At 38.7% G+C, this 14270-nt stretch overlaps 1 protein-coding gene across 4 annotated transcripts in view; it reads right to left on the bottom strand.

Moving 5' to 3' along the window:
- Positions 1-8438, bottom strand: part of vwc2 (von Willebrand factor C domain containing 2) — a 32704-nt gene extending 24266 nt beyond the window's left edge. The window contains exons 1-3 of one of the 4 annotated variants that reach the window (XM_051918101.1): positions 8309-8438; positions 8135-8239; positions 1309-2059 (exon numbers count right to left, since the gene is read on the bottom strand). In XM_051918101.1, coding sequence (XP_051774061.1) covers positions 1309-1977 — 669 coding nt within the window. In that variant the 5' untranslated portion in view covers positions 1978-2059; positions 8135-8239; positions 8309-8438. Of the gene's footprint in view, positions 1-1308; positions 2060-8134 lie in introns of all 4 variants that reach the window. The other 3 variants (XM_051918102.1, XM_051918100.1, XM_051918104.1) reach the window with 3 other exon arrangements.
- Between the last annotated feature and the right edge of the window lie 5832 nt (positions 8439-14270).

Here is a 14270-nt window from a genome sequence, read left to right as displayed (position 1 = left end):
TAATGGCTTTGGCTACACTGTGAGGTGAGACATGCAGTTCAAAAAGAATCATTTGTGCACCTGCTGCTAACTCTGAAACTGATGACAAGCATTTTTCACTAAAGGCGAAATTAGAGAGCATCATAATAGGGCCTTACAGAAAAAATGCCTGTCTTCTTCTCTTACATAACACAGCCTAAGCAAGATAAGTCACCATTAGTTTCGCATAATAATTGAACTCTTCACAATTTCACAGCATAAAATGCAGGAAAAAACTGCATTTTATTTTATTGTGAGCCTCTTCCCTGGGGAAAGGCTCAGGCTAAGGAAGAGTGATGGATTAAAAATGAAAAAATGTGCAATTTTGAAATCTCATTTTTGGCCTGCTGGAATCAATACATAATCAAGACATGATGTGCACACATTAGATTTCTTCAACTGGACAGAAAACTCCACTGGACCACAGAAATTCAATCCCACTCAATAATGAACAGGGATTCGTAGGGATAAAGATCTAAACTCAAAGTCTTCACATAATCTGCCATAAAATAAAGGTCACTCTAGTACTCCTGACACTGTTGAATACAGATAAAAGAGAAGAATAAACCTAGTTAAAGGATTAGTTCACTTCAGAATTCAAATTTCCTGATAATTTACTCACTCCCATGTCATACAAAATATGTTTATGTCTTTCTTTTTTCAGTCGAAAAGAAATGAAGGTTTTTGAGGAAAACATTCCAGGATTTTTCTCCATATAGTGGACTTCAACGGCTATCAACGGGTTGAAGGTCCAAATTGCAGTTTAAATGCAGCTTCAAAGGGCTGATCCCAGATGAGGATCTTAAGGACTCCAGGTCGAAGGCGGAAGTATGGCGGTAAGGCGAAAAACTCCATCTTATTTTTTTTCTCCAACTTCAAAATCGTCGTTTTTTTTTTGTAAAGGCTGTTCGACTTAGTCTTTGCACATTTGCTCTATAAACACTTGCTCGGTACTTTTGCCTACATCACACATGATGCAAAGCAGTGCAAGACGAGCATTTGTGAATAAAAAGTATATAATTTTCATTTTTTTTAGAAAATGTCTGATCGTTTCGCTAGATAAGACCCTTATTCCTCTGCTAGGATCGTGTAGAGCCCTTTGAAACTGCAATTTGGACCTTCAAATCATTGGTAGCCGTTGAAGTCCACTATACGGAGAAAAATCCTGGAATGTTTTCCGGATGACATGGGGGTGAGTAAATTATCAGGAAATTTTAATTCTGAAGAGAACTAATCCTTTAAAGATGGCATCTGGAATGGATAATAAATCATTTAATGTGCTCCTCTAACCTTAAACTCCTCCAGAGATGAGTAGACCTTTCCTCGAAATTCACAGTAGTTTTTCTTCTCTTTGCACTGCGGGCAGCACTGGCTGGTGTCAACACGCAGGCAACGTGGATGAAGTTTTGGACACTCTGGTTGGGCACACAGAGGACCTTCATCTGTGCACAAGCAGGGGCAGGTGGAGGGTCCTGGGGTGAATTTCTCCCCGATGGCGAACACAAACCCTGTCTCGTCCATGCAGCCCTTACCCCTGTAATCGGGATACGCGTACTCATCGGTCGCATCGAGGGAGGTGTTGGCCTCTTCTGTAAGAGTCTCTTCAGTTTGCTTGAGTGATTCTTGCTCACCCCAGGTTTCGAGGGTCTTACCCTGCAGTTTGGACCCTCGTCTCAAGGGGCTCGAGTTGGGTCGGGTCCTGCTAACACTAGATCTGTTCACGCCCTTGATCCCCTCCAATTCAAGATTACTCAGCTCCTCCAAACGCTGCCTTGCACCAGGGCTCAGCGCACCCTCCTTGGCCTGGGTCAGAACACGCTCCAAACGCTCTTTCTCCCCACCCTCCGGCACCGACACAACGGGATTGCCTCGTGCGCTTGTATACAAGAGCCAAGTAACAAAGAAAAGTCCTGTTGTCATGGCAGCCGAGTGAAGCATCTCACTCCTCTCCACCAGCATAAAATTACGGGACTGCACCTGGACTCACATTACAATCCTCAAATTGCAGGTAGAGTCTATTACAGCAGAAGCGGTGTCACATCTGTAAAAGAAACAAACTACAGGTTTCAGCACCATGGACAGGGGTGTTCAACGTAATGTCAGTCAAGAGAAGCTGACTACATCAAATACCCAACAGCTGACCCAAAATCAATTCTCTTAAGGAGTCTAACACTAGAAACAGTGATCTACAACACTCCTTTAAAACCCCCAACACTGATTCTTTAGTCGAGTTAATCGTTCAGGCTGTGGAATGGATTCTGTGCTTCTGTAGATTTCATGAAAATGTATAATACATAGACTATATTTAAAGTCCCCCTGTAATCAATAATTTTATCCCTTAAAACTAGGGATACACCGATACTGATAACAGTAACGGTATCGGGCCGATACCAAGCTCATGTACTTGTACTCGTACTCCTAAAAATACCCCTGATACCAAAGACCGATACCTCATGTGACGTAACTGACAGAATTTTCTGTGCACAGAGACACCGGTGGCAGCAGCAAAAACAATGTCAGCCTCAGAGGTGTGGAAATACTTCAAAATTAATGATGACAACCCACACATTGCGAACTGCATGTGAAGGCGGGATAGGCGGAATCGCGCTGAATGACACAAACCAGAAGTGCTCTCTCTCTTTCTTGTGCGTGATCTCAGTTCTCTCAGACAGCGTGCGATCAGTTCTCCTTATGCCTGAATGGTCAAATGCACACATACTGTAGTTGTCAAAATGTTAATCGTGTGGAGTATCTCACGTAAATACAGTCGGTTATGGCTTAAGTGGACGTAAACAGGTGGGTGAAAACAGGATATATGTCAGAGCAGGCCTATATTACATCCATGGATTCGGTCTTAAAGGACAGTAGCCTAATTAAATATTTGTCTGTCATTAATGTTAATAAAACAACAAAAGATGTTAAATAAATGTATATATAATATATATTGTGAAATAAAATTTCTCATATCATGGCCCACTCGTCCTGTATTCCACCATGAGAAATCTGGTCACCCTAGGTTGTTTACATTGGTTCTTCACAGTGTTATGTTATAAACATTTGCTCTGTAATATTTGTTTAGTTTTTGAAAGGCAGTTTAAAAAAGACATGATGTTTGTTTTTGTTTTTATTTTGTAATTTGGTAATTATGCCCTTTGCAGGGTATTGGACACTGTGAAAGTTTGCGACAAGGACATAAAAATTATTACTTTTTTCATTGGAGTAATAATAAAGAAGCTGTCCTACATTCATTAGTCTCACTGTGTTGTGCTTGGAAAACTGCCACATCAAACAAGAAAAAAAAGAAATGAATAAATGTATATAGGCATCGTATCGGTATCAAAGAGTACCAGATAAAAAAAAAGTATCGGTACTCGTACTCGGTCCTTAAAAAATGGTATCGGTGCATCCCTACTTAAAACTCATCTTTGAACACCAAAATTATAGTTAAACATTTTTTCCTGTGAAAAAGATTTCTTCATGCCTTAAAATAGTTTGAATGTAACTCTACACCCTTGTTTCATTTAGTATACATGGTTCTATGAATATGCTAATTAGCCCCGCCTCCACTCACTCGCACGAGCTCAGAGATCCACTTGGCTAACTTACTGAAGTAAACGCTGCACAATCGTATCGCTCTTTACAACGTTGGACACATAACGATAATTAATGTGATTAGCCTTTTGCTTGACTACATTATCAAAAGGCTGATAATAATGTGTTGCTAATGTTACACAAACCATGTTCCCTTCTGCCATCTGGGTCTGCCTTCTAAAAATCAGTATCCTTAGAAAGGCTTTGAACAACTCAGAACGTCAGTGGAGAAAGGCGTATAGTTCATCATAACATCGTAATATACACCATACACCTGCTATGTTGCTAAATCTACCTGATTTTTTATATCAACAGAAAAAATATATGGGGATAATCTGGCTTCTTGAGACTCCCCTGTTTCAGAGCAGTCATGGTTAATGATATGCTGAAGCCCGTTGGCATGTTGACGTGATTGGTTACAAGGTAGTTTGTGATATCACAAACACCAGCAATTTCAAACCGCATTTTTGAAACTGTCTTTAGATCACTGCAGTTTTAAACAGAAAATACTCAGCAATGGTGTTGACTTATCAATTTGCACATGGTTTGTCTTAAAGCATATTAAAAACACCACATAGACATATAAACAACATTAAAAACTTGATTTTCACCACAGGGGGACTTGTTTTTTTTTATTTTATTTATTGATTTATTTAACCACAGTTGAACATAATATAAAGGCATTTGAAATAAAATCTACATTTCTTTTACTAACAACTACTAAGTATAATTTGCAAAAAATTGAATAAATCCAAAATAATGTGAATAATCTGTGTTGAATTTACAAGCATTGCCTGTCTAAATGTTACTTTTGCTCACAATCTAGTCTTCCAGCAATAGTTTTGTAGTTCAGACCATTTACTGTCCTCCCAGTATGCACTGGAGTATGAACAAATATGATTGCATTGTGTGACTGTCTTAATTTCTGTTGTTGTTGATTTTATTGTCATGTTTAGTAACCTCTTGCCAGAATGGATTTGTTCCAATATGAACAATTAGTTGATTGTTACTCTTGTCATGTTTCACAAACCAAGTGTTGAGGTCATTGAGTATTTTAAAGTATTAAATTATTGCTTTTTATTTCATGAGTGTTTGTGTGGTGTGTCCATGTGATGTAGTCAATAGACTCCAAACACTTGGCTCTTGGTCACTTGTACATGGTCACTTGTACCCTGCTTGAAGCACAGTATAAAGGTTATAGTTACTATTTTCTCAATGTTTGCTTCACTCAATTGATTTGCAGAATTATTCACATTTAAGGAGCTGATTTGAATTATAAGTATAGTATATGTCATGTGTTGACATAATAACTGGATTATTTCACAAAGTACAGAATATTGCCTTACCGTGCTTAAACAGGAAATAACAAAAATGAATATAATTATTTAAATTGTTTCTTTTTTTCTTTTTTTTGAAGAGCTATACAACTTTTCCATGCTGGAAACGTGTGAAGGCTGACTGCCTCGGGTGTAATCACACATAGCGACAGCAATCTTCCAATCGCACCTCCACGCATCAATTTTCACGGGGGTGATGGACACGAAAGTAAATTGCCTCAAGGGAACTTGAGTCACAAGCACTTCAATAACTCCTCTATTCTCCGTCCAGCTAAGCACAATCAATTCACTTCAATTGAATCTGTTAAACGACACGAAGAGGTTAATCGAGAAATAGATTTTAGAAGGGAGAAAAAGGTCTCTGTGGAAAAAAATATTTAAGCAACATCACATGACCAAGATTGCTGTTGTCCTAAATATCAGCATGGCTGTGATTATGCTGTAGGCACAAGGCTGCAGGTAATCACAACTGTGCTAATATAAAGTTGCAATGAAACGGAAGTGTCAACAGATCTTTTCTTCCGTACTGTGACGTACATCCGAGTGTAAAGGATCGGGAGAAAAAAAAATGTAGGGTGGGAATTCTATCTATTGGTCAAAAATGGAGGCAGATGAACACAAGCTTGCAGGGGTGGAGTGGAGAAATCCTGCATACAATTTCAGAGAGAAGTCTGCTGTTTTCACTGGAAGATACAGTTATGACATAAGCCTCCTGAGGTCAAAGCAATTTGTAAAAAGCAAAATATGCACAGATGAACCCTTGACAATAAGATCTATAACATAAATACATTTAGAACAGTGAAATAACTACCCTTAATAACTACTAACTTTCCTTTGAGTTTTCCGGTTACAGACGCCACCATTGTCAAAACGATCCCCATTCATACAAATCCGTGAAAATGACTAAAAACGCTGTATTCTGCTGGCAGGCCATTAGATGGCGATGAAACACTATAGACTGAACGTATAATGCGCATGTGTATGATGTCATCGTTTTCATATTCGATTCGCGTTTTTGTTGTTTACACGAAGACCGTTTTCAAAAAATTTGAAATTTCACTTTGAAATCCGTTTTCAAAAGTTTGCATTTTCAGGCCACCAAAACGCCATTGTCGTGTAAATGAACGACAAAAACACATAAAAACTTTTCCGTTTTTAGTTGAAAACAGTGTTGCGTAAACGGCCCCTAAAGTAGTTCCACAAGAAGCCAAACCATCCACCATGATATAAAAAGACACAAAGCAATTTACAGACTGAAAGCCTGACAGGAACTTTGTATATAGTGGATCGGAGCTATTAAAAGCGTTATGGTGCGTTCACACCAGACGCGAATGAAGCATTAAAGGAACACTCCACTTTTTTTGAAAATCGGCTCATTTTCCAACTCCCCTAGAGTTAAACAGTTGAGTTTTACCGTTTCATTTTCATTTTCCGTCAATCTTAGTACACGATGTAACTACAGAAGAGTCAAGATTTAAATAGGAAAAATATCGAAACTCTTTGGTCATTTTTGAGCGAGATGCTAACGGTCTAATCAGATTCAATGAACTATGCTAAGCTATGCTGAAAGTGGTACCGCCAGACCCGGAGATCGGCTGAATGGATTCGAAAACGGTAAAACTCAACTGTTTAACTCTAGGGGAGTTGGAAAATGAGCCTATTTTCAAAAAAAGTGGAGTGTTCCTTTAAGCGCGAGTGATTTACATGTTAAGTCAATGCAAAGACGCGATAAACATCCTGCAGCGCGATTCGCCCGAAAGACGCGGCGTGAATCGTGCGAGTTGAAAAATCTGAACTTTGGCGAATATTCACGCCGCGTTAACCAATCAGGAGCTTGCTCTAGTAGTGACGTGATTACGACGTAGCGAACAGAGGCAGAAATCCGAAACAACAATGGAGGACAAAATCATTGTCACTGTATGTGGATATCCGGAGCTGTACGATACATCTTCGTACTTTCATAGAAACAGGAATAAAAAGGATCTTGCTTGAAAGAAAGTGAGTGAGGAGGTCGGACAATCTGGTAAGTAGTAAAAAACGCTCTTTACTCAATTTGAGCTATATTATATATATATACACACACACATATTGAGACTACAAGCTAGCTAAAGCTGGCAAATTGAGTTGATTCGCTGTATTTTACAACTACTTTCCCCTCCCATGACGCGAATTCGCGTCTGTTGTGAAGTGAATTTCACGCGCGAATGAAGTGAGTAAACTCAAAATGTTCAAGCGTCCAACTACGCGCGAATAGCGCGATTTATTCGCGCCCCATTAGTAATAATCACTCGGCTCCAGCTCCATTCCGGGTTTTTCATTTCACGCTCCCCACAAGCGAGAGAAACCCACTCGGAGCGAACATGAGGAGTGAGAAAACACCCAAGCTCTGACTTTGAAAAATTTGGCTGTTGCAACAAGTAAAAACTTGTACCCAAACAACAACAACAACAAAAAAAGGCACCAAAGCTCTGAAGCGGGTTTTTATAAAAAAAAAAAAATAAAAAAAAAAAAACTGTTAACCAACAAAGAATAAAGTAAAAAAATATATATTTTAGGAGGAAGAAAAATGAGTGGAAAAATATATCAAACAAGATGCACAGCAACTCATAAAATGTCAAACACTCAATTATAGACGAACAAACATAATTAATTGTTAATCTAAACTCGTATTAATGCATAGCAGCCATGCAATTATCTGAACCACAGTCCCTGTGGAGCCTGTTGATGCAATGCACAGGTGCTCTTCACAACATTATTAACATCCACTCGAAAATCACATCTTCAGCTTCACGTTTAACGATACAAAGTATAACTGAGGCAATCATTTGGAGTTCACATGAGGCTGAGAATGAGAAAAAGAGGCGTAGATAATGATGCGACATAAAGCAGACACTAAATCTGTGTCTGCGCTGTAACACTAAAGCTATTAGCTGTAACATCCATACCACCCACATAAGTTAATTAACGTAACATAACCTAAAGAAAAACATTTACAGAGACCAAACATAGCGAGTGGTCTATTTTATCCATATCATACTTCACTCTTCGACCGCAAATATCAGTTCTGTTCATTTTGGGAACATTTAAGCGCATCGGTCATGCAACACACTATATTGACTCATCTTAAACGTTTAACTGTAACTTTATAATGCCATTTAGAGACATTAAAACTGACTAGACGTCCATACCTGCATCTTTCCGTCGGTGTGGTTGGTGTGTTGTGTAGATAGTTGTCACACAGTTGATATCGAGGCTCGTTCATCAGTCTCTGCACACTCCACATCACCTCACAGCTGCGCTCAGGAAATAAGGAAATTTAGTTGCCACTAACGAGGACGACAGGGCTGTTAATGTCTCCTCACCTCTAGTCTGAGAACTGAAAGAAAGGAGTGGACTCTTCAGCACCAGTGACAAAACACATAAACCGGCAGACTTGCGTCACTGGGTGAGGAGTTTAATGAAAATAGCGCGTCACCTTTCCGACCACCAGGTGGCACATTCCCTTACTGGACTCACAAAATACACTGTGTGATTAATCTTTCCTTCACGTTGTTTTGACAGAGCCTATCCATTCTTAGATTGTTCGTAAGATGTGCGATGAGCGTGTCTGTGTTCCTGATTACCTTGTTGGGCTTCATCACGAGATTCTGAGGGCAAAGACATTTGAATGTGCAGGTATAAAACTTATGAAAATGCACATGAGGATTGAACTTTTCTGCTATGATTTGTATTGATTGTATTTGTTTGCTGTTGCACTGTAATGGGATCTCTTCAGTTATGAACAGTGAAATTAGAACACACACACACGTTGATAAATATCATTGTGAGGACATTCAATAGGCATAATGGTTTTTATACTGAGCTCATGACATTTTCTAGCCCCTATCTCTAAATCTAACCATCACAGAAAACTTTCTGAATTTTTATAATTTTAATAAACAATTGTTTAGTATTTAGCGATTTGAATTATGAGGACATCGGCATGTAAGGAATAATTGACGACGGGCCGTTGAATTCTTAGAAAATAATGCACACCCGAGGTGGTATTTTCTAAGAATTCAACTGCCCGGAGTCAATTATTCCGCTTATACTACGGTTACCACACCTCAAGACACTGGTCCAATGTTGCATTTCAAGACATTTGTCAGATTTCTGTCCTTAAAACACTCTTGTTTGTGGGACTAATTTCTTACGCACCTCATACCAAGCCTCCGTTGCTAATTCCAAAACGTTATTTCAGAACTAGTAACGAAGACTTGAGCCTTGATAGCAGAATAATACCGTTGATACAGTTATTAACGCAGTTGAGAGAGAGAGAGAGAGAGAGAGAGAGAGAAAAAAAAAAATAAGCAGCATATGTGAATTAGCCTACCTGTGCCTGTGCGTCCCCAACGGCAGTGTCTCTACTAATAGCCAAATTACAAATTTATCTACCTCAAGAACTGCACAGTTATTACCTCGCTGGTGAGTCGTGTATCTTTTAAGTTGCTAAACTATTTTACTGAATAATTTGTCAGAGCCGCGCTGACAAAACGTTTCTGTGCGAGTGTGTGTCCGATAGTACGTGTGTATGTTTGAAAGAGACGAGCGCGCGAGAGAGTATGCGCTTTCAGGGCACAATAAAACGTATTTTGTGGCAAAAACCATGACAGTAATTTGACGTTTTCATCCTATTGTTTACTATATTTATTTGCTTGGTCGATGTCATTGTGGGTTTTGTTTCTTTTGCGGTTGTAAGCTGTAAGGACCTAGATAACTGAAAACATTTGGCGAAGTGATATGTAACTGCAATGCGGTCAAGACCTGCTAGAACTACTTTAGCCGTGCGTTTCCCTGAAAATAATTGCACGCCTTAGAACGTTGGTCAACCAATCAGATTCGAGCATTCAACAGCCCGTAGTATAAGTCTTATATGTAGGGGCTGTGACCTGAAACTGAATACACACTACAATATAATGTAGTGTGTAATGTAGGTCAAACCAGTAAACACACACACACACACACACACACCTGTTTTTATATGAATGTGATGATATTTGTTAAACCGTAACCATAACTTTATACAGACCTGTTGATATCAGTATATTCAAAGCTTTGTTTGATTTAAAGCTGGCTTTCAAATAGTCTTTACTCAATTTGTTGATACTTCTGTTGTTTTTGCATAAATCTGATTATAATGACAGCAGATGAACCCATAAATGTACATTTTTAGACATTATTGACAATAGTTTATTACAGAATTGTTTTTCCAAATAAGTTTAGTCAGATTTTCTCTACCATTCAAAAGTTTGAGGACAGTAAGATTTTTTTTTGAAAGAAATGAATACTTTTATTCAGTAAATATGTATTAAATTGATCAACTGCAAAAGTAAAGATAAATGTAATGTTACAAAAGATTCTATTACAGATAAATGCTGTTCTTTTGAACTTTCTATTAATCAAAAACATAGTGAGAAAATGTATCAACGGTTTCCACAAAAAATATTAAGCAGCACAACTGTTTTCAGTTTTAATTATAAGAAAATCATGTGACACTGAAGACCAGAGTAATGATGCTGAAAATTCAGCTTTGCATCACAGGAATAAATTACATTTTAAAGTACATTAAAATATAAAACAGATATTTTAAATTGTAATATTATTTTACTGTTTTTATATTTTTTTTTTATCAAATAAAAATAAACTCTGGTGAACATAAGAGATTTGACCACAAACTATAGCAAACAAATGTTTATTTAAATTAGAACATACCATATATATTTGTTGTTTTTGTATAAAATTAATAATAATGACCACAAAAACCCTAAACCCTATGAGAAATCTTTTTACATTCTTAAAAAACACTATTTTATATATGAATTGTTTTTCCAAACGAGAACGTCCCCAGATGTCCCCAAAAGGACAGTCAAATTTAGCCAACTTCTGGGGACAATTTTGTAAACACGCACACATAAACACAGAACGACAGTGGTGCTTGAGGCCAGATGATTACGTCCTTTTAAAGAAATGCTCTTCATATCCAGCACAGGCCTGCATTAATATAATTGATTATTCAGGGTCAGTCGAAGCCATTTCCATCATCTTCTTTTGATGGGGTGAGAGGGGAAAATCATTAATTCAACATTAACAAAGAGGCAGGGATAGATGTCCACAACACTACATTTCACAACAGAGCACACGCAGTTGGCACCACGACCCCCTCCATACAGAGGAGAGGAGGTCCCCTTCTGACACATTTCCATGCCCATTAAGAATTGATCCAGTCCAGCCGTACTCTGAACCTGTATTTAGCATGCGGACGTGATTCAGATCTTCAAGCAGACAGGATTATGGTCAAATTCTTATGGCTTGGGCAAAACGTCTTAGTGTGAGAGTGTTTTTCTAAAAGCAGAAGTTATTTTATTAATGTTGAATGGGGCCTCTGCTCCCTGAGAACAGGACAAGGGCTCTACGTGCAGTGAGTGACAGTGTGGTAATGGTTCACTCAGACCACATGCATGATTGAGCAACCTGCAGGGAAACCTGTCCCAGCAGAACCTGTGAAAAGGTAGTTTCTAAAACAAGGGTGATAAAAAGTTCATTCTGATTTTTGTCTGACAGTTTGTTGTCTAGAACTAACTGATGTCTCAGACTCTCAGTGGACATTTCTGCTAAAGGGTAAAAAGTTCAGACAAAATATTAAAGCTAGGGTAGGAAATTTCGGAGAGGCTACCAATAGTAGCAAGCTAGCTTTGAAATCATAAGATCCCACCCTCCCTTCATAGCGCTTTCCAAAGCCATGCCTCCTCCGAAACACATGAATGCACACAGCCAGTCTGCAAAGCGTCACAAGAAACAACATTAAATTACCTCATGCCTCAAAACATTAAAAAAAATAATGAACGTAAACAACTTAAAGATCTATGACTTTTACCACCTGACTGCTGCAGATTCATTTCGGCATTGATAGTGTCACCATCTCTTAATTACAGAAATCACGACATGGCGTGAACGCAGAATAGGCTCGTTGTTTTGGTTCAGGAGGAACTGTAAAAGGTTGCTGCTGTTTGTCTACAACTTCTCATACAGCCTCATGGAACACAGTGATGACGTGTGATGTCTGAGCGAGCAGGGTGCGCGGAGGTATGGAAATACAGGTAAAGCCCTGGTTATACTTCGTTTTTTACACTAGTGTACACGCACAATCAAATGCACAGCCTTGCAAAGTAAACTTCATTCGACTCTTACGCATACACAGGCGCTCGTCGAATGCGCAGTTTTGAGCAATCTCTCGCCACAAGTTACAACCTATGTAAACATCTTTGTATTCTTTCATGCTAGAGTTGTACAAATGAGGGTACTTTCTAACCTTTTCGCAAAATCTCTCGTCTATGTAGGCCTCCATCCTTGCTGTTTATGCAGTTTTTCTTTGACTACCTTGTGAATTGACGCCCCCTGGGCACGGGTTGCCACCTTGTGGATAAACTAATTACTGCAAAAAAATTAAATGCGCACGTGCGACCTGCGCATACAAAGTAATAAAAATCCAGCAATGCGGGTACAGTACGCGCGTACTCTTCTGATGACGAAATTCGCGTCACGCTCACTGTCTGCTGACCCTCGCGTACGTGTAAAAAGTGAAGTATACTTTGGGCTTAAAGGGGACCTATTTTGGTCCTTTTCACAAGATGTATTATAAGTCTCTGGTGTCCCCAGAATGTGTCTGTGAAGTTTCAGCTCAAAATACTGTCAAATTTGCCCCTATTTGGGTGTAAGCAAAAACTCACCGTTTTTGTGTGTGTCCCTTTAAATGCAAATGAGCTGCTGCTCCTGGCCCACTTTCCAAAAGAGGGCGGAGTTTTAACAGCTTGCGCTTTGGTTGCTCAACAATAACAAAGGTGGAGAATCACAAATATAGGCACAAATGATCGCATCACAAATGCTTCCACCAGAATGCGATTCCGTATTCTTCAAAAAGCTTACACTAAATGTCCTACGCCTTCCCTATTCAACTTGCGGAATGAACGCGGCGCCAGTTCCGTTTTTTCCGTAAGTTTAATAGGGAAGGTGTAGGACATTTAGTGTAAGCTTTTTGAAGAATACGGAATCGCATTCTGGTGGAAGCATTTGTGATGCGATCATTTGTGCCTATAAAGCATATACATTTTCATTTTTTTTTAAGAAAATGACCGATCGTTTCGCTAGATAAGACCCTTATTCCTCATCTGGTATCGTTTAAAGCCTTTTGAAGCTGCACTGAAACTAATTTTGACCTTCAACCGTTTGGAGACCATTAAAGTCTACTATAAGGAGAATAACCCTGGAATGTTTTCATCAGAAACCTTAATTTCTTTTCGACTGAAGAAAGAAGGACATGGACATCTTGGATGACATGGGGGTGAGTAAATTATCAGGAAATTTTTATTTGAAAGTGGACTAATCCTTTAAACACGGAAAAAGCCAGATTTTCATGATATGTCCCCCTCAAGACATCCTATCATTTATACGAACATTTTTTGGTCCTGAGACTTCCACATTCACAGACGATATATGCACATGTTGCAATATTTAGACCACTTCTATTATTGAATGCTATAAGGATGTGAAGAGAGTTTCAACCAGTATAACAAAAAGTGTTTACGAAAAACATTGCCTACCTTAGCTTTAATATTCATAGAGGCCTTTCTTCTAGGGGAGGAAAATGTGTCAAAGAACCCAAGAAAGAAGTCTGTCATGAAACATCCAAGATAAAGGTAAAGCATGTCATAATGCTTTCAAATGTCTTAGGAAATTATTAACCCATGTGGCTGGTCATGAGAAAACATGCATGAGAGTACATAAAAAACCTATGGCATGGTATGTTCTGGGGCTGACTGAGATGAATAGCATTCAGCCTGTCACAATGTCTGTTCTCCAGTAAACCAGTGAGTACTGATGAAATTTACAAAACAGCAAACATCCATCAGAAACAAATGGTTGATAGGCAGGACAAAATAAGCTCTCCAAAAGACACATATGAATCACATACAGTGCATGAAAACAGCTTTCCCAATGGGGGAATGTACTTCCTGGTTCTTAGAGACCAGCTTTTACCAAAATAACCCTGTTTTAAGCACTGCATGTATTATTGAAAGACTCAAGGCAGCAGATATGCATCTGGAGCACCATGAAAACTCTTTGCTTTTACCTTTTAACTTCAATCACAACAGGTCAGGCACTGAAATGCAAGGGAATAGAGAATTAAAAAATGTTTAATAATTTCATTAAAGGTTTATAAATCTATGCCAAGGCATTTTCTTTGAAGAAAAGTCATCTTTGGATATAAAACGAAATCAAAAGAGTCTG

This window comes from Ctenopharyngodon idella, chromosome 13, assembly GCF_019924925.1.
Source record: "Ctenopharyngodon idella isolate HZGC_01 chromosome 13, HZGC01, whole genome shotgun sequence".
In the NCBI taxonomy this organism is placed as follows: Eukaryota; Metazoa; Chordata; class Actinopteri; order Cypriniformes; family Xenocyprididae; genus Ctenopharyngodon; species Ctenopharyngodon idella.
The sequence above is the reverse complement of the archived record's forward strand: the minus strand, read 5'-3'. Positions and strand labels throughout refer to the sequence as shown.